Below are 26,085 nucleotides of genomic sequence, written 5' to 3' on the forward strand. Positions count from 1 at the left end.
GCAGGCTCTAGAGCACGCGGGCTCAGTAGTTGTGGCACATGGGCTTCTCTCTAGTTGTGGCGTGCAGGTTGAGTTGCCCCGCGGCACGTGGGATCTTAGTTCTCCGACCAGGGATCGAACCCACATCCCCTGCGTTGGAAGGTGGATCCTTAACCACTGGACCATCAGGGAAGTCCCAGATGAATCTTCCAGATATACTTTTGGTTTCTTTTCTCTCTCAAACATTATCAGTATCACAGAAGCTAAAATGTTGGATGGTGGCAGCCTGACAAGGATAGGCCCGGTGGGGTGATGTAAGTATGGAGTGGGCGGACAGGAGGATGGTAAAGCTCAGGCCTGTTTGTCGGGTCAGTGGAGAAAGACTGCAGAACCCTGAGGAAAGAGAGAGTAAACCAACAGACTACATACAAAGTTAACCAAGGCCAAAAAATCTCAGTAGCAATGAGAGCGTTCTAGAGGTCCAGCAACAAGAGAATGTGCTCGGAGGTGGACCTTTCTGAACTAAGCCTTTAATATAAAGTAGTTTCAGTCCAAGAGTAACTCTGCATCTGTGGACGGCAGAGGTGCAGCTGATAGCAGAGCGTTAGGTCATCGCGCTTGGTGTTGAAACGCTGCTGAGACACAGCTCTGACGAAGGCTGCTCGTTGCGGGGTGCCTGGAGTCTGCCAGGGTCGACAGCATCTGTGCCAGCAAAGGCCCAGCTGGCTCTGTCTTTGGTCTGAGTCCATAGCAGTTGTCTCATGTACGTATGACATCTAATATTTTTGGCAGTAAAGCCTGGTTTACGTGGTTGAAAAATAAAATTCCACTAAAAATGTGAAGGTTTTAATGTTGCATAGAACATGAATCCTTTTTTGTCTGTATATACATGCCTCTGTGCACTTAAACGGAAATTTAAGTTTGTTGTGGACTTACCTTTGAATCTTTTTTTTTTAACTGTTATTGCAATAGGGTTGATTTACAATGCTGCGTTAGTTTCAGGTGTACAGCAAAGTGCTTCCGTTTTATATATACATACTTTTTAGATTCTTTTCCCATATAGGTTACTACGTGATGTTGAGTATAGTTCCCCAGGCTAAGCAGCCTTGTTGGCTATCTAGTTTATATATAGTAGTGTGTATATGTTAAAATCCCAAACCCCTAATGTATCCCTCCCCGCCTTCCCCTTTGGTCACCGTAAGTTTGTTTTCTATGTCTGTGAGGCTATTTCTGTTTTGTAAATAAGTTCACTTGTACCTTTTTTTAATACTCCACATGTAAGCGATATCATAGGTACGTTGTTCTCCGTCTGACTTACTTCACTTAGTATGATCATCTCTGGGTCCATCCATGTTGATGCAGATGGCATTGTTTCATTCCTTTTTATGGCTGAGTAGTATTCCATCGTGTTTATACACCACGTCTTCTTTATCCATTCGTCTGCTGACGGGCACTTAGCTCGCTTCCACAACTGGCTGTCGTAAACGGCGCTGCAGTGAACATTGAGGTGCGCGTGTCTCTTTTCAGATTCATGTTTTCTCCAGATACACGACCAGGAGCGGGATCGCTGGGTCATATTTACCTAGGAAGTTTGAAGAATTTACACTAAAACCATCTTTGGTCTTGTACTTGCTTCTTTGCCTCTGTAATTTCCATTTCCCTCCCAAATAAAGAGGAAGAATGCTGCTAGATTTTTTTTTTCTTTGCACAGCCATTAAAAATGGTAGTTATGGGCTTCCCTGGTGGTGCAGTGGTTGGGAGTCCACCTGCCGATGCAGGGGACACGGGTTCGTGCCCCAGTCCGGGAAGATCCCACATGCCGCGGAGCGGCTAGGCCCGTGAGCCATGGCCGCTGAGACTGCGCGTCTGGAGCCTGTGCTCCGCAACGGGAGAGGCCACAACAGTGAGAGGCCCGCGTACCGCTAAAAAAAAAAAAAAAAAAAAAAATGGTAGTTATTTTGATCAAGCTGTCATGTCTGAAAGCCTAATTGATGCTAAGTTTCTTAATTTTATGGCACCTTGGTTGGTATCCCAACCTTAGTATGATCTTCTTTCTCCTTGTTTCAAGGTATTTATAGAAATTGGTCAGAACTATAAGCATTTGCTTGTGTTCTACTTATTTTGTGTTTGTCTGTGCTTGTTGTTTCATTCTGATGTTTTGTTTTGGAAACAGTTGGCCCTTCAAATCTAGAAATAATGTTGCGTATTATTAAATCATGTTTCAAGAGTTGTCCCCAGGCTTTTATAAATGGAAATGAGTTTGTAGCTATCCATAGCAAGTAGTATTTCTCTGGGAGCTTAAACGTAGAGCTGGAAACGTTGAGTAGTGAGTTCAAAGGGAAAGTGAGTCATTGGCCTTCCATTGCCTCTCTTTTGATGCCAAGAAACGCCGCCATGCACCGCTGCTCTTTTATGCGCTCTGTATAATTAAGAAATAACGTCCGTGTCAAAAGCTTTCTTTACATTTGACTCCATCATCTCATTTATTTCTCTGAAACACTGGAGAATGAAGTTGGGACAGTTTGGGTTTTTTTTTTCTCTCTTCATTTCTTACTCAATTTCTTCATTTCTTTAAGATTACAAAACCACTTACCCTTCTGAGGCAGAAGTCATCACTTGAGTGACTAAATGCCTTTTTAAAACTGTGCTTTTTCTTGAATCTATTTCCATGACTAACTAGGGCTTATCTTTTCTTGAATGTATGTCTGTACTCAGAAACTACTAGTACTTGTTATGATTTGCCTTAAGCTAAAAAGGCAAAGGTTTTAGAGAAACATGCTATGAGTTGGATACACTTAAGCAGTAGTTGTTTTGAAATTTCCAACCGCATTTATTAACGACAGGTGTAGGTTAACGGCGGGTTTTCTGAGATAGGGTTTACTTATTGTCCGTTGATGAGTCATAACTTCTCAACGTGCTGATCGATCGTGTGTCTCCTTCCTTCGCTCCTGGTCCAGCGACATCGGGATCGGTCAGTCTCAGGATGACAGCATAGTCGGCTTAAGGCAGACCAAGCACATTCCCGCCGCGCTGCCCGTCAGTGGAACCTTATCGTCCAGTAACCCTGACTTGCTGCAGTCCCATCATCGCATCTTAGACTTCAGCGCCACTCCTGGTAAGCACGGCCCACGCTGCTTTTGTGCTCTCGTCTTTTCTTCCCCTGGCGTAACGGTATTGCTGTGTGTATCTCTCTTGGCATGGCACGGACTCTGTCAGATGCTGAAAGTCAGGATAAAATGTAAATTTCCAACAGCTGGAACCGGTTCATTTTTATTCTTCAGACCAATTTGATATGCGCACGTGCAAATGAATGTCTCTGAACTTGCGTTCTTTTTCCTAAGATGAAGTTAACAGGTACCGTGCAGGTATCACCAGGTCATGTTAAATAAAGAGTAAGAGGCCCATTTTCAGTCAGCTTCCTGGGCTCTTCAGTGTAATAAAGATGGGCTTCAGAGTTAAATTTTTCGTTTTCTGCTGCCGGCCGGGCAACCCTCCATGCTGCTGTTGGGACCTGATCTGTCTGCCTTTGTCTGTGGGCGCCGTGGTTACCTTGAGGCAGATGTGGCCATGCAGCACGGCTGTATATTGACTGCCTGAATCTTTGCAGGAGGGCTGAACTAAGGGAGAGGTGACGGTTCAGCATCATCTCCTCTAAGGAGACGCTTTCAGGCTGCGTTCCTCAGTTGTATCGCCGGGTACTGAAATCCTTTCCACTGACGGATGGCTCTTCTTTCTCCCAGACTTGCCGGATCAAGTGCTAAGGGTTTTCAAGGCTGACCAGCAAAGCCGATACATCATGATCAGTAAGGACACCACGGCGAGGGAAGTGGTCATTCAGGCCATCCGGGAGTTTGCTGTGACCACCACCCCGGATCAGTACTCACTCTGTGAGGTCTCTGTCACACCAGAGGGAGTGATCAAACAAAGAAGACTTCCGGATCAGCTCTCCAAACTGGCCGACAGAATACAGCTGAGTGGAAGGTAGACGTCATCTATCCTGTCGGGTTTCTTTACCCCCTCCTTAAGCCCACATCAGAGTCTGATGAACGCTCTCTAAGGGGTTTTAAAATAAGTTGCAGGTGAAAAGCAAGGTGTTCCCCATTCACCAGGCATTGCCGTATCAAAGGAAACGCACACAGTACACTGTTGACCCCTCGCGAGGATCTCTCGGGAGCTCGTGCTTTCGAAACGAGGGCGCTGGGACCTGACCGTTGTCGCCGGTGGCCAGTGCTAACCCTCCCATAAGGACACGTGGAAGGGCGTCTCCCTTCTCCTGGCAGACGCGCCTTCACCAACACACCTCGCACTAGTAGCCTCTGTCACCCGCTCCTGCCTACCGGCCTTTTCCAGGAGCTTCGTCTGTTTCCGCGGAGATGTGTGTGACGGTGCGGCTGGCTAAAACTGCCTGTTACTGTTCACGACACTGTGAAAAACCCTTAACTCCGGAGCCAAACCTCACTTGCCTCAGGCTGCGCTCTTCTGCTCCTTGCTCTTCAGAGCGCGCGCCTCACACAGTACTCATGTATATATCACACAGTACTCGTATATCACACAGTACTCGTATATCACACAGTACTCGTATAGCACACAGTACTCGTATATCACACAGTACTCGTATATCACACAGTACTCGTGTCTCACACAGTACTCGTATAGCACACAGTACTCGTATATCACACAGTACTCGTATAGCACACAGTACTCGTATAGCACACAGTACTCGTATAGCACACAGTACTCGTATAGCACACAGTACTCGTTGGGAAATATTGTGTGGGATCTCGTCGGCCTCTTGCATGGTGTTTCCGTTGATAAAGTGTAATTGATAGCCTCAACTCACAAATCAGGGAAAGTCAAAAAAGTAGTTCGGTTTGGGCTCTCGTATAATAACTAGATTCTGCACTTACGGAAAATTGTTTTCATAAATCATGTTTTTTCTTTTTTTCTCGCCGTACAGAGTGTTTCATTGTATTCTTGACTGCTTCGTGTTGTGCATCTAAACCCGGCTTAATGCATTCAGAGCTTCTGCTTTCTTGCTGTCAGCTGTATCTTCCTTTGTCTTCTTCGCTTTCACTTTATCTCCAGCCCGGGCACTAGTGGGTAGGGTTGTCTTAGGAGGCCCGTTGTCTCGTTACCATGTGAATGTGCGTCTTGACCTGTGGGTAATCTTGGTGGAGTTCCCCAAATCTCACTGAGGTGCGGGGTCATGATTCACAGGCAGTGTTCAAGAAAGTCACAGACGGATCCACAGCGTGGGCTTCATGAGTAATCAAAGCTGAGAACGTGAAGTCGGTGAGTGTCAGGGCCCCGAGGTCTGTGTCTTTGGCGACATGTGCAGAAGGCCGGTTTAGCAGGACCGCCCTGCTCATTCTGTTTCTTCCTCTATGGAATCTGGCTTAAGGAAAGCACCTTTGTATAAAATTGGGAAAGAAAAAAAAATCACAGGGCAAACATCTGGATTCTGTTTTCGCCAAGTCACTCAATGGAGGAAAGGAGCGCTAAGCCTGAGTTTTCTCTCTACAGCCGGCGTACGTCTTCGGGAGCCTCCGTTTCCTCACCTGACAAATAGGAATAATGCCCGCCCCACTTACTTGGAGGGTTTTCATGAAAATCAGATATTTGAAAGTTAAAATCTATTTTAGGGTCGTTCTCCTCATAGGATCAAATAGAGGGAAGTAGCTTATAGGTTTCTTTGGTATTTGAATAAATAGGCAAACTTGGCTGGATCAATCTTTCCTGCTTCCTTCTGTAGAGCTTTCTTCATTATTTAAACTGATAATTTTTTAAATTTAGCTATTTACTGTCATTTTTAGCAAAAAAAAAAGGTAATCTAGAAGGCAGGGAAGGACAAGACAAAATGGATTTCACCTGGTACAGACGCAGTTCCACGTGGGGCGTTAGTTTCCGTCGGTGGCTTCTGGGCTGGGCGCTGTGACCTGGTGGCCACGGAGCTGCCGCCTTCGCTGTCTGTCCTTCCGTCATTCGGTGGAGCGCTCTCACCGCCGTTGAGTAGACGGCATCGTTCTTCTCGGGAGTATCTGGAGGCTGCCGCTTGGGCTCTGAATTCTGTGTCTCTCACAGGTATTACTTGAAGAACAACATGGAGACAGAGACCCTGTGTTCGGATGAGGAGGCTCAGGAGCTGCTGCGGGAGAGTCAGATCTCCCTGCTGCAGCTCAGCACCGTAGAGGTGGCCACGCAGCTCTCCATGCGCAACTTTGAGCTCTTCCGCAACATCGAACCCACCGAGTACATAGATGACCTGTTCAAGCTCAAGTCGCGAGCCAGCTGCGCCAACCTGAAGAGGTTCGAGGACGTCATCAACCAGGAGACGTTTTGGGTGGCCTCTGAGACCCTGCGGGAGGCGAACCAGCTGAAGAGGGTGAAGACCATTAAGCATTTCATCAAGGTCGCCCTGCACTGCAGGGAGTGCAAGAACTTTAACTCCATGTTTGCGATCGTCAGGTAAGAGCGCGTTTGTCTCAAGGCTCGATTCGCTTTGCAGACTTAAAAAGGTGTCAGTCCCTGAAAACCGTAGACTCTGTGTGGGGGTAGTCGTTTTTAATTGCATCGTTTGGAACAGTTCTTTTCCTCTGAGTCCTAGTCTTAATCCTTAATTTAAAATCTCTCGTAATGGATGGACCTAGAGATGATCACACTAAGTGAAGTAAGCCAGACAGAGACGAGTATCATATGATATCGCTTATATGTGGAATCTTCAAAAAAAAAAAAAATATATATATATATATATATAAATGAACCTATTTACAAAACAGAAAGAGACTCACAGACGTACAAAACAAATGTATAGCTAGCAAGGGGGGAAGAGGTGGGGGAGGGATAAATCAGGAGTTTGGGATTAACATATACGCACGACTATATAGAAAATAGAGAACCAACAAGGACCTACTGTACAGCACAGGGAACTCTCCTCAGTATTTTGTAATAGCCTATGAGGGAAAAGAATCTGAAAACGAATAGATATATTCTTTTTATATATAGATAGAATACATATATATAGATGTGTGTGTGTGTATATGATGAATCACTGCTGTGTATACCTGAAACTAACACAACATTGTAAATGAGCTATACTTCCAAAAAAATTCTCTTTTATGCTGATTTAAAGCCCAGAAAATCTCTCTTCACCACTTTCTTTTAGCTCTGTGACTTTGGGCAAATTATTTGAACTTCTCTGAAAATCAGTTTATTTCTGTATAAAATAACAGTGACCCAAAGAGTTACCAAGTAGACTAAATGACACAATGTATGTGGAGTTCCATCAGCCAGCGCAGAGCAGGGGGATGCCTAGTAAATGTTACTTTTCTTCCTTAGACTGAGGCTGGAAGAAGTGCAGACTGAAACAGTGAGCAACGTTGATGTTGATGGTGGTGATTCAGTCAGTCCTTTTTTCTGTCTAGGAGTTTGATCGTGCTCTTATTCGTTTGTTTTTTTTACTTGGCGTATAGTTGCTTTACAAGGTTGTGATAGTTTCTGCCGTACGGCGAAGTGAATCATTGATACGTATCCATATATCCCCTCTTTTCTGGAGGTCCTTCCCATCTGTGTCACCCCAGAGCAGTGAGGAGAGCTCCCTGTGCTGTACGGCAGGTGCCCCTCGGTTGTCTGTTGTACACATAATAGCAGTAGCGTATACACGTCCATCCCAGCCTCCCAGTTCCTCCCCTCCCCGCCGCCTCCCGCCTTGGTATCCATACATTTGTTCTCTACGTCTGTGTCTCTATTTCTGCTTTATAGGTGAGATGGTCTATACCAGTTTTTTCAGACTCCGCACACATGCGTTAATATGCTGCGATGTCTGTGGCCCTCCCTCCTCTTACGGCTTTGGTTTCACGTTACTACTCTAGGGTGTTATCAGACGGCCGCTTGGCACCAAGCACTTTATGTATGGAGACGAAGCAACGAAACACAGCCCTGCCCTCGGGACAGCTGGCGTTCCAGTTGTTACGCTTACGCTAAACAGACCGGGAGGGCGCAGAGGGAAGAAGAGTAGAGCCCCTTGGCCCTGTGCCTGGTTTCAGCTTCAGTCCTCATCACCCGGAATTATTAACCCTCGTATGAATCCTGTACTTTGCTCTGCGTACGCAGCATTCACGCAGAGCTCTTACATGTTGAGCAATAAACAACATGCTCTTTTACTTACTTCGTAAGGACGAGTCATTTAATTTTACACGGCTTTTCTTTCTCTCCCCCTCAGCGGCCTGAACCTGGCACCGGTGGCAAGACTGCGAACCACCTGGGAAAAACTTCCCAATAAATACGAAAAGCTGTTTCAGGACCTCCAAGACCTGTTCGACCCTTCCAGAAACATGGCGAAGTACCGCAACGTCCTCAACAGCCAAAACCTGCAGCCTCCCATCATCCCCCTGTTCCCGGTGATCAAGAAGGACCTCACGTTCCTTCACGAGGGTGAGCGTACCTTGCAAGGCCTCCGGCCCCGCTTGTGGAGGCTTAGGGGGAGTGCGCCACGTGGTCCCCTTTCCCTCCTCTGCCCATTACAGGGAACGACTCCAAAGTCGACGGGCTGGTCAATTTTGAGAAGCTAAGAATGATTGCAAAAGAAATTCGTCACGTTGGCCGAATGGCCTCTGTGAACATGGACCCTGCCCTCATGTTCAGGACTCGGTGAGTGTGTCACCCTCAGCGGCGCTCGCGGGGCTAGAGAAGGCTGAGCTTAGAGCTTCCTGTAGTAGATGAGAAGCTTTTGAATAGGCCCGCCTGCAGCACGGTGAGGTGTACCAGGGTGTGCGGGGGACCCCCGTCGAGCTCTGATTTGGAAGGACTGTCTGATTCCACCCCCAGTGCACTGCGGGCTGTCGGTGAAAACAGTCGGTCCCTCAGACGTTTTTCATTGAACGTGAGGCACAGCTATGTTTATTTTTCAGAACGCTGACTTGCAGAGCTAAAAGGTGTAAATGATAGTATGAACTAAAATATATAAACAGTCTGAGCGGTATTGCCTCACTGACCGCACAGGGGATTTAGCTGTCAGCGTAGCCCCAAACGATGAATCCAGTGTGAAGGAGGGAACAAAAGTCTTGAGAACCGAATATTTACCTGTGTTTATCTTTTGAGCCAGAAGACTGTTGCTGGTCAAGTTGTTTGTGTGAGGAGGTCTGTGGGCTTCTAGTACTGCTTATCCAGAAGTCTGGTCCTTTCTTTCTGAGCTTGTGACCTCTCTGTCTCTCTCTACACCCATGCTCCGACCCCCACGGCTCTCACTTGCAGGAAGAAGAAGTGGAGGAGTCTGGGGTAAGTGGCGGGGACCCCGCGCGCCCGCACTCTTCTCGCCCGCTCGCGGCATTGTGTCCTTACCGGCCGTGCCCTCTGATGCTTTGCGTTTTTGCATTTTTTCCTAACCCTCTTGCTCTAGCAGAATCTCAGTTGGCAAACTGACTTCAAGTTTCATCTACTGGGGCTTTTGCTTTGGAGGTCATGACCCAAGAGAGCTGTGAAATGCTTGGTGATTGTTCTGGGGAACAGTAGGCCAGGCCCACTCCTGAGCTTTCAGAAAGACTTTAGTTTAATATCGTTTGTGTGTTCTGAAATGAGAAAAATCCAACCTGGGGTGAGGGGAGACAGGATGTCAGAAGGAAAAATTGTGCAGTTTAAATACCGTTGCACAGATTTTTGAGAAGTAAATATATGCAGTACAAAAGGTGCCCCCCGGTGTTAAAACTAAATTTTTTACAGCTCAACTAACTACTGTTTTCATACTATCAACCAATCCTTTTCAAAAATAATTCTTAACAACTCATGTGCTAGTTTCCATACATGTGTTTTCACATTTGCATGACCATTTTATTAACAGATTGACCATATTACTTGACGAACTCACTACATTTAACCCAAGCAATAAGAAAACCGTCGTGAACATTGTAATGTCTTTAAATTTATGTAAGACATCCTCTTTAGGAGAAAAAAAATTAACGTCACTCTTAATGATTGCAACTGTGTTTATTCTTGCATGAGCTTTTACATATCATCATTATTACTCGCTGGCTTCTACGAGCGAGCTGCCTCGAATGCGCTATAGAGGCGAAAAGTAGAATTTTCTAGTTGGAACAGAACAAGTGCCAAACATATGTGTATGTAGAGTGTATGTAGGATTCTTTTTAAACTTGAAGAAAAGATTTTCGATCTGTATGATTCTGTATTCCTTTGTAAAGTTTACTTACCCGAATGAGGCACGTGGCCTTTTGAACGTAGACTGTTCGTAGGAGTCTCGGCACGTCTCCAGTAAACAGAGTGACCGCACGCTGGAGCGAGCTGCAGCTCTACCTTTTCGTCTTGCAGGTCTCTCAGCCAGGGTAGTACAAACGCAACAGTGCTAGACGTTGCTCAGACAGGTGGTCACAAAAAGCGGGTGCGTCGTAGCTCCTTTCTCAATGCCAAAAAGCTTTACGAGGACGCGCAAATGGCTCGAAAGGTGAAGCAGTACCTGTCCCATCTGGAGCTGGAGATGGACGAGGAGAGCCTTCAGACGCTGTCCCTGCAGTGCGAGCCGGCCAGCAACACGTGTGAGTTTCTCCTGGAGGCGTGGCTGCCGCGGGCGGCTGGCGTGCAGACCGCGCTCCCGTGCCGACAAAGCCGGGCTGAGCACAGGCGCAGCTAGCGCCCCGAGGCACGCTCGCCTTTGCCCTGAAGGCGGCTCTGGGGGCCACGCGGCGCGGCCCTGGGCTGAGCCCCGTGCCCAGCGGGGCTCACACGGGGACCACGACACCGTAGGCTTCTTCGGGGTGACCGGCTTCGGTTTCACCCCGACGCAGCCAGGGTGCCGTCGGGGGACGCAGGGGGCAGGTGCAGCTCCCATTCGCATCCCTTGTTTTCTCGCAAAGATACTTGGCCGGGGACGAGCAGCCCGGGAGGGGCACAGGGCTGGGTGCGCGGGCCGCCTCGGACCCCCTCAGCCCGGCCGGCGCTCGGCAGTGAGTGCAGCTCCCGTGTGAGGCAGGAATTCTCCGCGGGGAACCACAGCTCAGCCTAATGGGTAGCCCCCCGGCCTTTGAAAGCCCGGCCCGGCCAGAAACGGGGGCTGCGTTCTCTCTCTCGGCATCCGTATTTGTAAGACAGAGGCGTTTTCCCTTTAAGGCACTTCGGGGTCTTTATGGGCAAGTTTGAAGATACTTTCTTGGGGCTTAGATGTTAGATAATTTGAGAAAGATTCAGGTTATCGGACTTACCAGGACACTCGTAAAGCACCGTGTGTCATGGTGAAGAGTTTGTCCTCAAGAGGCAGGTTGGTCTGAGTTCAGAGCCTGTTTGTCCCTTGTACTGACAGTGTCACCTCAGGCCGCTTGCTTGAGCTCCGTCCATTATGTGTAAGAGGAGGGAAGGAAGTCATCGGGTTGTCCTGAATATTAGTACACTTAAAATACAGCATCGAATTGCCCTGTTAAATTGGCGCGCTTTCCATCTGCCGTGGAATTGCACACTCAGTACGAGACGCAGGGAGCACAGGCTGCTGTTAGCGGCACAGATCACTCTGCCTCATTGGAGAGAGAATTTGACAGTGAAACGACCGCAGCTAGTATCATCTACTAAATTAACACTAAGCTCATATGTGTCAAGACGTCTTGGGTGCCATTTCAGAACAATAATTCCTAACGGTCTTCCTGTTGTAGCTTGTATAACAGATTTGTGTTTTTCGTAGACATACGTACAGCGCACTGAGCTACCCACATTTTTCGTTTCTTTTTAGATGTGGTACTTGAAACAGTATCGTCTCTCGAGACGGCTTGTTTCATTAAGTGAATCTTGGTTCCGTCGTGCCTTCTTTCTGTGACGGAGGTTCCCCCCCCGCCCGCCGCTGTTTCTCTCCTTTATCTATGGGCCACGGGGGAAAAAAAGATACACATCTCAGTGTCCTAACTGTGGGAAATGCTCGTGCAGTTCTAAAAGTATCCCGTGTGTGGCCACTAACCTCTTCAACTTCTCGTTCTGTTCTCACGCCGAACAATTACCAGTGCCCAAGAATCCCGGTGACAGAAAGCCTGTCAAGGCCGACACCTCCCCGGTGGCCCCGAGGGCAGGGCTGCAGCCGAAGCCGCCGCCGCAGGCTCCGCAGCCGTCACAGAGGCCCGGCCCGGGGCTGCAGCTTCCCGCCGTGCCCCTCTATCCTTCGCGGAAGAAGGTGCCCCTACGGGATCTCCCGCCTTTCGGTAGGTGACTAAAGTTCACGCACACTCCCCCCCCCGCCCCTTAATTTACTTTCTGTCGAAGTAGAGTTGAATTACACTGTTGTGTGATCACTACAGTCAGCTAATCTTTGACAAAGGAGGCAGGAGCATGCGGTGGGCAAGCGACCGCCTCTTCGGCGAGTGGTGCTGGGGACGCTGGACGGCCGCGTGCAGATCAGTGACGCCGGGACACACGCCCTCGCGGCAGGCGCAAAAGCATAAACTCGCAATGGCCCACAGACTCCAACGGAAGACAGGACACCGTGCAACTCCTGGAAGCGAGTTGCAAAACGTTCTCCGACGTAAATCGTAGCAGTGTTTTCTTAGGTCCCTTTCCCAAGGCAATGGAAATAAAAGCAGAAAATAAACAGATGGGGCCTAATGAAGCTTACAAGCTTTTGCTCAGCAAAGGAAACCGTAAACAAAACGAAAAGACAGCCCGTGGGCACTTCCCTGGTGGCGCAGCGGTTAAGACTCCGCACTCCCAACGCAGGGCGCCCGGGTTCCAGCCCTGCTCCGGGAACTACGTCCCACATTGCATGCTGCAACTGAGAGTTCGCGTGCCGCAGCTAAGGAGCCCCCGAGCCGCCACCAGGGAGCCCACCTGCCACAACCAAGACCAACACGACCAAATAAGTAAACATTTTTTAAAAAAAAAAAAAAGAAGAAGAAGAGGCAATCTGCGGTCTGGGAGAACATGTTTGCAAACAATGTGGCTGACGAGGATTTGATTTCCAAAATACACAGACGGCTCGTATAACTCGACAAGCAGAAGACAAACAACCCACAACCCTCTTTTGTCTCTATTCCTTCACTGCCTGCTTCTCAGACTAGGAAACGATACTTATCACGGGTAACCTCATCCGGTATACTCGAGTGTCCCTCTGGTGGTTCCCTCTTTATAAGACATTAATGTTCACAAAGTTAAACTTTACTTTTACCAGTGGGAAGGACTGTTTTCATCGAGCATCTCATTTAATCGTGCTCGTTTGTCATAGCAGTGGAGGCAAGGCATGCCATGGGGAAATTTTGCTATTACTCATTTAATTTGTAACAAGTAAAGAGGCTGTTTTGTCCATATACCTTGTTTAAACTAGCTTTGCCTTTTGATTAATGAGTTGCTGGAATTTAGGCGGAATATTTTAAAGTGAAATGATTTGTCCAGAGGCGAGGCGAACTCTCGCTTGTTGAATCACTGATTCTGTAAACAGTCACTTTGTGAATGTTAAAGGAGCCAAAGCAGGGACTTCCCTGGTGGTCCATTGGTAAAGAATCCGCCTTCCAATGCAGGGGATGGGGGTTCAATCCCTGGTCGGGGAACTAAGATGCCACATGCCGTGGAGCAACTAAGCCCGCGCCCCACAACTACTGAAGCCCGCGCGCCTAGAGCCCGTGCTCCACAACAAGAGAAGCCACCGCAATGAGAAGCCCGCGCACCGCAGTGAAGAGCAGCCCCCGCTCGCCGCAACTAGAGAAAAGCCCGCACGCAGCAACGAAGACCCAACGCAGCCAAAAATAAAAAGAAAGAAAAAGAAATATTTACATTGTTCCCCCATCACAAATGAACTGAGTTAGTGTTCCTTTGTCCACTGTTCTGTTTTTTTTTAAATTATTATTATTATTATTATTTATTTTTTGGCCGCACTGCGCGGCATGCGGGATCTTAGTTCCCGAACCAGGGATTGAACCCGCGCCCCCTGCAATGGAACCGTGGAGTCTTAACCACTGGACTGCCAGGGAAGTCTCTCCACTGTGTTGTTAATATTCTTATATTCCCAAGTCCCGTGCAAGCTGACCTCTACTGCCTCTTTCCTGTCGAGCTTCTGATACGGACACAGCCTGTTAACCCCCCATGTAGGTGCGCCTGATGGAAAGCCATCCCCACCCCCCTTCCCCAGAGAGACTGTCTCTCCAATATTTTTAGGCCTATTTGAATTTATGACCTTTAGAAATGCAGATGGGATAGTCACGTGTCCTCTTAGGATAGTTGCACATTTAAAGTCACAGAATATAAAATAGTAACTTCGGGATGCCGAGCCCACCCCCATTCATGAAATAAATGTCGTCTGAAGACTTCCTGCATTTTTTACTTCAGTGTCTTTGTCGTCCCTAGAACTACTTTTGAAGTGGAACAGATTTTCCTAAGGCATAGCATCTTCACATCCATCGTCACGGTTTGAAGGCAGCACTTTTTGAACCTGTGTATGATGCCGGCCTGGAAATCTTTTCCAAATCAAAGCTATTCATTCGTGTACTTTAGTGTCACTGGTATTTTCATGTACCCTGTATATATCACTATCTGCACATGTAATTAGAAGATTGCTTGAAAAGCGATTTTTAAAAGATTGTATTAAAGTAGTATCGAACACTTACAGGTCTTGAGGTGAAATGAAGAATTAAATCTCTGTTAAATTTCATTGCCTCCTTTTTAATGGATTCTGTTAAGTCTGAGAACGTAAAAACTAACATTCACTGAGGTAGTGTCAACCTATAATGCCTTCCCTCAGGTCTCTTTGTTGTTCACAATGAGATAATTGAGAGGGCCTCATAATAAGGCTTAGTAAACATCTCTTAGTGTGACCCCCTCATTCCTAAAAGTGAAATTTTAGGGGAAAAAAAATCACCTGATATTGGCACATGGAACCCTTTTCCTTCCGCCCTCCTTCGTCCGACGTGATCCTGCGCTTGGCGCCGCGCTGGATGGCTTCCGCCTCCGGAGCCCTTTACCCCGCTCCTGGGAACCCTCCCCGGCGGCTCCCAGGACCCCTCCCGCCTTCTCTGTCATCCGCTTACGATCACACATCAGCCTGATTTCTTAGCGCTCCTGCAGTCTCCTTTCTCGCCACTTCCTTTTGGCTCTTGGCTCTTGACTTTCCTTCCATCACTCCCACGTCCCATGGGCTAACTTTTCCAGCACCACCAAAATACCTGTTTCCAACCCAAACTTGAGTTCTGATAAATATTCTGGGCTGCGCCGCTCTCCTCCTAACTCGGAGTATTTCCAGATTGTCTCTTTTTTTTTTTTTTTTTTTTTTTGCGGTACGCGGGCCTCTCACTGTTGTGGCCTCTCCCGTTGCGGAGCACAGGCTCCGGACGCGCAGGCTCAGCGGCCACGGCTCACGGGCCCAGCCGCTCCGCGGCATGTGGGATCTTCCCGGACCGGGGCACGAACCCGTGTCCCCTGCATCAGCAGGCGGACTCTCAACCACTGCGCCACCAGGGAAGCCCTGTCTCTTTGTTTCTTCATCGCTGTCCAATGTATCGTTGAAGAGCGTGGTGGTCACGGTTTGGAACCCAGAGTGGAAGAGCAGCAGCCTTTCTAGCCCTCGGCAGGTGTCCGCGGACACACAGCGGGCACCGCGTGCCCCCCGTGGGCGCACCGTTTACACGGGCAGAGCACAGAGCCCACAAGCCTGGAAGCCACCTGCAACGACATGTGACATTCAATCTTAACACAAAAAAAAGTGTTTTGGGGGCTTCCCTGGTGGCGCAGTGGTCGAGAGCCCGCCTGCCGATGCAGGGGATGCGGGTTTGCGCCCCGGTCCGGGAGGATCCCACGTGCCGCGGAGCGGCTGGGCCCGTGAGCCATGGCCGCTGCGCCTGCGCGTCCGGAGCCTGTGCTCCGCAACGGGAGAGGCCACGGCAGTGAGAGGCCCGCGTACCGCAAAAAAAAAAAAAAAAAAAAAAAAAGTGTTTTTGTTCTTCACGGTAGTGTTTTCAGTCTTGGAAATGCATATGGAAATCATTTTCCTTCTCTTACAGGTATAAACTCTCCACAGGCTTTAAAGAAGATCCTTGCTCTGTCTGAAGAGGGGAGCCTGGAGCGTCCCAAGAGGCCGGCGGAAGACACGGTATCGAATGCGTCCTCGCAGCTCTCCTCCCCGCCCACCTCCCCGCAGAGCTCGCCCCGGAAAGGTGACTGGATGGCTCCTCTTCTCCTTCGTGGGGACCTGTGCTTTCAGCTGTGATAAATCCTAGTTAGAGATGACATCACTTCTGACCTTAGAGTCGTTTTAGATGACCTTGGGAATTCGCTGGCGGTCCAGTGGTTAGGACTCCACGCTTTCACTGCCAAGGCCGTGGGTTCGATCCCTGGTCGGGGAACTGAGATCCTGCAAGCCGCACTGCGTGGCCCGCCCCCCTCCCCCCCAAAAAAGTCCTGATACGTAACACCCAATGGATTTTTTTTTTCCTTTCAGTTTATAAATTTGGAAGAACTTTGGTACTTTTTAATATTATAGTTATAAATAAATAGTGTCAAGCTTATATAACTATTATATAAGCCCTTTCAAAAATTCAGTTTTTTACTTATTGTAAGTGTGGAAATAATTCTTTTTATACTAACAGTTGTTCTAACTAAAATGATTACATAGCATTCATCACAGAGTAGAGGCCTGTAAAAACATAAGAAAAACTCATATCTTCCTGATTTATCTTTCATTGTGTTAACATGAGTCTTGATTTTTTTTGTTGCTATCTTGTTTTAGTTTTAAGGAGATTAAATTTTAGGCACTCAAACTCTCCTTCTGATATTAATGCTTTCTTATCTTAAAATACTAGATAATTTGCTGCTGCATAACCTCGGGGTTACTTTCTCCCCTACCCTATAATTGAATGGGCGTAAGTGAGCCAGTAATAAACGGCCAGGACAGTTTTCACTAGACGAGGCCAAAGAGATTAATCCATTGTTAGATTTCGCCGGGACAACATATACCTTTCCTGCTTGACTTTTTAGCTGTCTCAGACGTGTGTGCGTTCTCTGTGGGTATCAGTCTCTAGTCCTTGTTCAGGGGGTGCGTCTGAATTCTTCTCTCCTCCGTCAATGGGGGGCGGTGGCAGTCAGCTGAGGTCGTTTGGCTGCAGGCAGTTGGACTAAACCAGCTCCCCGTCTTCTCGTGGAAGTGGGAACAGTAACAAGAGTAACAGTGCCCCACGGGCCTACGGGATAGGTGGACCAGCAGGAAAGAGAGGGGAAGGGGTCATCTCATTAGTTGAGGAGAATGGGACGATTCCTCCCCATGCCACCTGCTCCACCTGAGGGATTATTTTTCTAGAGATTTTTTTTTGGGGGGGGTAGACTGTTCAGGGAGGGTTTGAAATCTTGTCTGTCAGAACTTGCAGTGTGGTTTATAAGAATACATTTCAGAGATGAACACATGAAATCTTATCAAGACCTGTGCAACCTTTTAAAAAAATAAATCAGGAATTCATAATTTACTGAAAGGATCGGGAAGTACTCTTCAGAGAGTAAATTAGCAACATTTAGGTGCTCTAGATGGCATTTTTTATTAGGTTTTCATTGTGTACATATAATCATATAAAATCAGTATTTTAAGTAACATGAGATTCTTAATAATGTAAAAAATAAATGAATACTGAGAAAGGAGATTTGGATTTTTTTGTTAAAAATGTCAAGACAAGCCTCTCTTCCTTTGTGACTTTAAGAATTATTTTTAGCAACAAAGAGTTAAGGGTCCTTCAGGCCAAAAAATGGACATCACGATGGTCCGGGGAGAAAAATGGAGATTCAAAACAATTGGCTTTTATGTGATTTATCCAATATATTATTAATGTTGAAAAATTAAATGGCAAAAATCCAAAGATATCTTCTTCAGGTCTCATTTCTTATTCATACATGTCCATTTAAAATTATAATGCAGATCTTTCCAGTGGAGTTATTCTATGCTGTGAAGTTCTAAAAGTGAAAACTCCACTGAAAACACAATTACTACTGACTTTGCAGTTTGAGAAGGAAGCCATACTTTTAATATCATCCTAGTCATTCTTCACAGTTTCATTTACATGGACTAATGCAGTATGATTTATGGGTAGGAGAGGAGCGTCGAGTCGGGCCGTGATCCAGTCGGCCTCAGTTCCTGGGTCATACAACAGTGCGTTCTTTTCTCCTCTCCAAACGTTCATTAAACACACTAAACTGCATTTGAGTAAAACTTGACTGTAGCTCAGTCCCCAAGTAGAGTGTTTTCTCCCGCGTGCCGTGGTGGCACCGGTGGCCTGCATGCTGGCTTGGCTTCTGCTGGGCTGCTGGGGAGACGCCCGCTGGGCGCCGTGAACCCTCGGTGTCTAAGGAGTGATGTGTTTCCCACGCAGGCTACGCTTTGGCTCCGAGCGGCACCGTGGATAACTTCTCAGATTCCGGCCACAGCGAAATCTCCTCGCGGTCCAGCATCGTCAGCAACTCCTCCTTCGACTCGCTGCCCGTCTCGCTGCCCGACGAACGGCGCCAGAGGCCACCGGCCGGCACCGCGGAGAGCAGCCTGGCCGCGGGCCGGCTGGAGAGGCGGCCGGCGGCGGAGCCCGAGCAGTGCAGCCTGGGGTAGGGCCGTCGGCGTCCGCGTCCTTGCTCGTCCCTTCCGCGTGGGCGGGGCTGTTCGCGGGACGCGGGGGGGGGGTGGGGGGGGGGGGGGACTGCTTTCCCCGTGAGGTCTGCCCTTCACTGGGCGCATTTGCTCTGCCCTGAGGGCGGGGGTGGCTCAGTCCAGTGAGCTGCCTGCCCGGAATAGTCAGGCTGTAGTGGGCCCCGTAAGGAGAGCGCTCCTTTATTGTAAGCACGTGACTGCTCTTTGCCCCGCGTTGATACTGTGGGGGCGCCACAGGGGAGGAAACGGGACAGGGCCGAGTGGCCACCGCGCTCAGTCTGGTGGAGCCTCATCCTCTTCCTGGGAGGAAAGCAAGCCGCCTTTCGCAGAACAAGTGGTTGCGTCTTAGCACAGAGTTACTAGTGAACAATCTTGCCCTTTCCCCTCTTCCTCCCCTCCCCCTCCCTTCTATTCTCCCCTCCCCTCTCCTCCCCTCCCTTCCACCCCTCCTCTCTTCTCCCCTCCCCTCTTCCCCACCTCCCCACCCCCTCCCCTTCCCCCTCCCCCTCCTCCTCTCCTCCCTCTCCTCCCCTCCCTTCTCCTTTCCTCTCCCCTCCCTCCCCCCTCCCCTCCCTCCCCCCTCTCCTCTCCCCTTCCCCTCCCCTCTCCCCTTCCCCTCCCCTCCCCTCCCCTCTCCCCTCCCCTCCCCTCCCCTCTTCCCTACCTACCCCTCCCCTTCTCTCTCTTTATTATTTTTTTCTCTTTGTTTCCCATTGGCCACCTAGGTCCTGCGCACCGCTGTCGGAGAGCCGGGGCCTGTACGCTGCAGCTACAGTGATCTCTTCTCCTAGCACAGAGGAGCTTTCCCAAGACCAGGGGGACCGAGCCTCACTTGACGCCGCTGACAGTGGCCGAGGGAGCTGGACGTCGTGCTCCAGTGGCTCCCATGATAACATCCAGACCATCCAGCACCAGAGGAGCTGGGAGACGCTGCCCTTCGGGCACACTCACTTTGATTATTCAGGGGACGCCGCAGGGTTATGGGCCTCAAGCAGCCACGTGGACCAAATCATGTTTTCCGACCACAGCACGAAGTATAACAGGCAGAGTCAAAGCCGAGAGAGTCTCGATCAAGCGCAGTCCCGGGCGAGCTGGGCCTCCTCCACGGGGTACTGGGGAGAAGACTCGGAGGGGGACACAGGCACAATCAAGCGAAGGGGGGGGAAGGACGTTTCCCTCGAAGCTGAAAGCAGCAGCCTGATGTCTGCGCCCGCCGAAGAAGCCAAGCCCATCGCCGTGGCTGCCCACGTGGCCGTGCCGCCCAGCGCCGCCAAGGGGCTTATGGGTAAGCTGACTGCGGGCTCTGTCATGTCTGGGTCGTGGCTGCACCCTGACTTATTTCAGAAGTAAAAGCGTGTGTTTGCGGTTCTTCTCCTCATTGTGCCCCGCCCCCCCATTGCCGTGTAGGCCTTCCAAGTTAGCGGTGCACTCAGGAGTTTGAAGTGAATGGTGGTTAAGAGCCCACGTTCTGTGGTCAGGCGCTTATAAATACCCTGCAACAGTCAACCTTCCATGCACCGTAGCTCTCGGGATCAGTCGGTTGTCCTTAGGGGTGTTACCTGCTCTAACGTTGATCTTCTCAGCTGAAAATTATCAGGAAGGACGGCCATTCTCTAGAGGAAGAATATTTTTTTTTGTTTAATTGGAACTGTTTTAGATGTTTTACTGTTGTACTTTGTTCCCTTGAATTGTATTTAGAACTTTGCCCTTTGCATATTTAAAAATCTTCTGTCGATGTTTGCTATGCAGGTAAATTTTTCTGTGCTAGACAAATTCCCTCTGCACAGGATAGAACAAGGAGGAGGGTTCTAAGGGGTAAGATAGTGAGTAAGAGCCTGGGAGTCAGGCAGGCTGGGGTTTGAATCCCTGCTTTGCCACTTTCCTAGCTTTGTGGCACTGGGCAAGGCACTAAACGGTGTCTGTTTCCTCATCTGTAAAATGAATTTAATAATTTCTACCAGTGCAGTTGCTATGAGGTTTAAACGAAATCTCTGCAAAATGCTAGTGCCTAGTTAGTAATTCATAAGTACGCGAAAGACACTATCACTTTGCTGCTGCTGTTTCTGTTGTGAAGTCTCTCACGCTCCTTTAATGCTATCGGGATATATTCTCTATGGCATGTTCAACGTCTGTATAATTAAAGTATAGGGATACATCATAGGATACAGAGTGTGAAATTCTGGAATATAATCTGCACAGACATCACTTTTATTAGTAGGGAAATTGTAGTTATTTTATCACGTAGTTATGGGCGGATGTTGAATTTAATATCTTTTCAAGATGAATAAGGAGAAAACAGTTAACACCTATTCTTAGGTTGCAATTTTTAAAGCACTTTTTTAAAAATTGAAGTATAATTGATTTACAATATTGTGTTAGTTTCAGGTATACAACAAAGTGATCCAATTATGTATATTTTTTCATATTATTTTCCATTATAGGTTATTATAAGATATTGAATATAATTCCCTGTGCTATACAGTAAATCCTTGTTGTTTACCTATTTTTATGTAAAGTAGTGTGTATCTGTTAATCCCAAACTCCTAATTTATCCCTCACCTCTTTTCTTCCCTTTGTAACCATAAATCTATGAGTCTGTTTCTGTTTTGTATAAATTCATTTGTATTATATTTTAGATTCCACGTGTAAGTGATATCATAAGATATTTGTCTTTGTCTGGCTTACTTCACTTAGTATGATCATCTCTAGGTCCATCCATGTTGCTGCAGATGGCAATGTTTCGTTCTTTTTTATAGCTGAGTAATATTCCATTGTGTATATGCACCACATCTGTATCCATTCATCTGTCGATGGACACATGGGTTGCTTCCACGTCTTGGCAGTTGCAAATAGGAAAGCACTTTCTTTTGACAAACTAATAGAATTTTTATTGCAAAGGAAAGAAGAATGATTTAAGTTCCTAACAGTTGAGTCTAGAAAGTTGAAGATAATAAAACTTTGCTTTTACTTGCCTTTACAGATTCATGTTTTAAGTCATGAAATTAATATAACAGGACTTCAAGAAAAATACATACCGCACATACACATGGTTTTAACTTTTGAAATTTGCATCATTTTTTTGGACTATTCTTCCAAATTTACTGTGATTCCCTCTTTTCCGAAGTGAGGGCCCAAGACTTGAAAGTAACCTGGGATTGATTCTCTGCCGGGTGAGGGTAGATGGCCCAGCAAAGAGGGACAGCCCGCCTGGCCCCCGGGGCAGGGGGAGGGGAGGGAACCGCTGACAGGCACCGCCCCCGTGTTGCAGGCCTGGGACTGGGTGCCGTTCTGTTCCCTTTGCTCCGTGTTTCCAGTAAACCCCAGGGTTGGGCGTTAGCCCTGCGGTGACCGGGTGAGAGTTACAGGTACTTAGACTGCTTCGTTTCGCCTGTGCCGCCGGCTGCGGGTTTGGTGCACGCCCTCCCCCGCCGGCACCCCGCCCTGCGCACAGCCCCACATCCCGGGCCTCCTCCTTGCCAAAGAGCGCACGTGGCCTGGGATGCGCTCCCCGCCCATGCTGACCGCAGCGCCTTGTCTCTCCCTCCCGCAGCGAGGAAGGAGGGCCGCTACCGGGAGCCGCCGCCCACCCCGCCGGGATACGTGGGCATCCCCATCACCGACTTCCCCGACGCCCACCCGCACCCCGCCCGGAAGCCGCCGGACTACACCGTGGCGCTGCAGCGCTCCAGGATGCTGGCCCGGCCGGCCGAGACCCCCGCCCCGGGCGGCGCCAGGCCCGCCCCGCGGCCGCAGTGGCACCGGCCCGGCGACGACCCGCGCCCCGGCCCCTGCGCGCCCCCGGGCCTTGCCGCCGAGGACGACGGTACATGCGCTCCCCCCAGAGGCCCTGCCTCCCGCCCGCCCGGGCTTCCACGCCCGCCCCCGGCCCTGGTGCCAGCCGTTGGGCTGCGTTTTGCTTTTTCCCAAGTGGCTGGAGAAATGACTAAAGATTGCGGAGGGGTCCCCTGTAATACCGTGGGAGCATGGGTGCATTTCCCTCCCACTCCTCGGTTTTCTGGGGAAATGCTCTGAGTCCTAGATGAAAGTCTGGTGGAAAAACCCACTTCTCTAGAGCTCTTTGGGCTTCTCTGGACGAGTCGAGCCGGCCGTGCTCGGGGTGAGGTTGAAGGGGGAGACCATGCCCCCCTCCCTCCTCCTGCTTTTAAGGTTTGAGTTTAACATGTTTTATTCTGGAAATAATCATTATAGGAAGAAGCAAAACACAATTCATGAAAATTTATAATCCTGCCACTCGCAGATAACTTCCATTAGCATTTTGTTAAATATCCTTGTAGCTTTTTGGGGGGTGGGGTATGCGGGCCTCTCACTGTTGTGGCCTCTCCCGTTGCGGAGCACAGGCTCCGGACGCGCAGGCGCAGCGGCCACGGCTCACGGGCCCAGCCGCTCCGCGGCACGTGGGATCCTCGCAGCACGTGGGATCCTCCCGGACCGGGGCACGAACCCGTGTCCCCTGCATTGGCAGGCGGACTCTCAACCGCTGCGCCACCAGGGAAGCCCGGACTTTTTAATATGTATACACGTGTATGTTATTTAAGAAGTCATGTGTTGTTTTATAACTTTTTTCAATGAATTTATCATTCATGAGTTTCCAGTCAGTAAATATACAATGTATTTTTATAGTGGGTATGTATATTTAAAGATGTGCATCCCATATACTTTATTTTAAGCTTTTTTTAATATAAATTTATTTATTTTATTTATTTTTGGCTGCATTGGGTCTTCGTTGCTGCAGGCGGGCTTTCTCTATTTGCAGCGAGCGCCGGCTATTCTTTGTTGTGGTGCGCGGGCTTCTCATTGCAGTGGCTTCTCTTTCTGTGGAGCAGGGGCTCTAGGCGCGTGGGCTTAAGTAGTTGTGGCTCGCGGGCTCAGTATTTGTGGTGCACGGGCTCTAGAGTGCAGGTTCAGTAGTTGTGGTGCATGGGCTCAGTAGTTGTGGCTTGTGGGCTCTAGAGCGCACGCTCAGTAGTTGTGGCACACGGGCTCAGTAGTTGTGGCTCGTGGGCTCTAGAGCACAGCCTCAGTGGTTGTGCATGGGCTCAGTAGTTGTGGCTCCTGGGCTCTAGAGCTCAGGCTCAGTAGTTGTGGCGCACGGGCTTAGTTGCTCCGTGGCACGTGGGATCTTCCCGGACCAGGGCTCGAACCCGTGTCCCCTGCATTGGTAAGCAGATTCTTAACCATTGCGCCACCAGGGAAGCCCCTTAAACTTTTCTGTTAATCATTAGGTAGAAAAAAAGCTGAGGATCTTAGGTGACCTATACTAAGAGAACATAGCCGTGGTGTTTTTGTTTAGCATGTCGGTGAACGTGTTCTCTCTAAGCACAAGAAAACGACTTGCTTGCTTATTGATTTCTCTCTTGTCTCTTCCTCTCTTTCGTGGTTGCGTTGGCAGAAGATGAACAAGTGTCTGCGGTTTGAGGCACGGGCTTCTCTGTACCCGTGTCGGCCACCCACAGGAGAGCACAAGAAGACGTCCCCTAGCGTCAGAGCCTTGGGACTCACTCTGAGGATGGTGGACCAGTTTGCCTCCTTCCCTGCCTTAAAAGCAGCATGGGGCTCCTTCCCCCCTTCTCCCTGTCCCCTTTGCATGTGAAATACTGTGAAGAAACCGCCCTGGCACTTTCCCGCCTCGTTGCTCGAATGCACGGCGCCGCGTCTCCACGCTCCTGTGGCCGCGTGCCACGTCACACAGCGTCATTCCAGACCCCAAGCTCGTCATCGCCACCCAGGACGCACTCTGGCTGCACTTCTCCACGCCCGGAAGGAGTTTTTAAAAAATCTTCCCGTTAGGTTTCAATCCAGTCCTAGCACTTGGTTTCATTGGAATCGTGAGAAAAGCCAGCCAGGCATCTACTTGGGGTCTTTAACCCACCAAGGAAGACAAAGGAAAACAATGAAATCCTTTGAGTACAGTGCTCGTCTGCTTGTTTACAGCGCCCTCCTCCGTTTTTGGGGTTTTTTTTTTTTCTTTTCTTTTAAATGAGTTAAATGATTGTGTTCAGAGAGTAAATATTATATCCATTTAATGATTTTACAGTATTATTTTGAACCTTTAAGTAGGGTTGCCAGCCGGGGTTTCTCAAAAACCAAATACGCCGGACAGGGTGTGGCCACACCAGGGAGAGGGGAGGCCGGCCCACGGCCCCGCTTCCTGGGTCCCGGCCGTGCCCGGAAGTGCCCTGTCCTGGAAGCGGGGGATGTTAGCCAATTACCTGGATCCCAAGGCCCCGGGCCCTCCTTCCCCCGGGGCTGGGGCTCTCCACTGTTTGCACATGGCCGGGGAGACCCTGCGTCTGAGCCTATGGAGCGCAGGGCAGTGTCCCCTGAGGGCGTGCCCTGCTCCCTCGAGACAGACGGCAAACCCCATGTTTTTTTAAATTATGTTTCTTTGATTTCTGTTTATTTAGTTTTAGGGATTCTCTTGCTTGTGTTCAAAGAGAAACGTTTATAACTGGATAGCATTGCAGTGCCAGCAGCTCGGGGTGTCGGCACTAACGCCAGCTGTCAGTGCAGCAGCTCGGGGTGTCGGCACTAACGCCAGCTGTCCGTACCGCTCTTTCAAGACAGCCTCCCCGTATCGATCCACCGCCAGGAGGGAATAAACAAGCCTTTAACGTGAAGAGGATCAAAAGATGCGAAACCCAGCGCGATCCGCCAGCCCTTGTTTGCAAGGCGGGTTGGTCGCCGAAGACTGAGCCGTAAGTGGCTTTACGGGCGCCGAGACGGAGAAGGCCTGAGCGTAGCAACCACGTGTTCACAGCTGCTATTAACCCCAGAAGGACCGAGGGGACCCCTCCAGTCTATTTTTGTGTTGTTTTTGCACAGACTCCGGAAAAGTGAAGGCTGCCAATCCGAGTAGTACTCAGATGTGAGGAACTGCTGGTCTTGGATGTTTTTTCCATTAAATTCAGCTGATCATATTGATCAGTAGATAAACGTAAATAGCTTCCAATTTTAAAAGTCAAATTGCAGTGTTTTTTCACTGTATCAAAGCAATGTCAGTGCTTTATTTAATAATTCTCTCCTGTATCCTGGCATTTGTCTACTTGCTTATATATTACATTATCAATGATGCATTTGTAATTTTACATGTAAGATGCATTATTTGCCAGTTTTCTTCTCTAGGCTGTGGACCTCATGTGCATCTAGAAAGACAGAACTCTTGCTCTACACAAGTTGCACAAATGTTATCTAAGCATTAAGTCACCGTAGAACATAGGACTGTAACCTCAGTTCGCTCTGTGATGTCAAGTGCAGAATGTACAGTTACCTGGTGATTTCCTCATACTTTTGATACTACTTGTACCTGTATGTCTTTTAGAAAGACATTGGTGGAGTCTGTATCCCTTTTGTATTTTTAATACAATAATTGTACATATTGGTTATATTTTTGTTGAAAATGGTAGAAATGTACTATGTTTATGCTTCTACGTCCAGTTTGTACAAGCTGGAAAATAAATAAATATAACATAATGCCTTGCCTATATTCTCAATGACTCGTGCATGCT

General features: G+C 48.8%; 1 protein-coding gene across 9 annotated transcripts in view; it reads left to right on the plus strand.

Moving 5' to 3' along the window:
- RAPGEF2 (Rap guanine nucleotide exchange factor 2) overlaps positions 1-25,086 on the plus strand; it is a 249,132-nt gene extending 224,046 nt beyond the window's left edge. For all 9 annotated transcript variants that reach the window (XM_059066801.2, XM_059066802.2, XM_067035439.1 and 6 more), the window contains 13 exons: positions 2,937-3,094; positions 3,720-3,960; positions 6,061-6,444; positions 8,198-8,409; positions 8,502-8,625; positions 9,229-9,252; positions 10,297-10,520; positions 11,967-12,161; positions 15,942-16,094; positions 18,291-18,516; positions 19,285-19,844; positions 22,110-22,382; positions 23,970-25,086. In XM_059066801.2, coding sequence (XP_058922784.1) covers positions 2,937-3,094; positions 3,720-3,960; positions 6,061-6,444; positions 8,198-8,409; positions 8,502-8,625; positions 9,229-9,252; positions 10,297-10,520; positions 11,967-12,161; positions 15,942-16,094; positions 18,291-18,516; positions 19,285-19,844; positions 22,110-22,382; positions 23,970-23,995 — 2,800 coding nt within the window. In that variant the 3' untranslated portion in view covers positions 23,996-25,086. The remainder of the gene's footprint in view (positions 1-2,936; positions 3,095-3,719; positions 3,961-6,060; positions 6,445-8,197; positions 8,410-8,501; positions 8,626-9,228; positions 9,253-10,296; positions 10,521-11,966; positions 12,162-15,941; positions 16,095-18,290; positions 18,517-19,284; positions 19,845-22,109; positions 22,383-23,969) is intronic.
- The last annotated feature ends 999 nt before the right edge of the window (positions 25,087-26,085 follow it).

Source organism: Kogia breviceps, chromosome 6 (genome assembly GCF_026419965.1).
Source record: "Kogia breviceps isolate mKogBre1 chromosome 6, mKogBre1 haplotype 1, whole genome shotgun sequence".
Lineage (NCBI taxonomy): Eukaryota > Metazoa > Chordata > Mammalia > Artiodactyla > Physeteridae > Kogia > Kogia breviceps.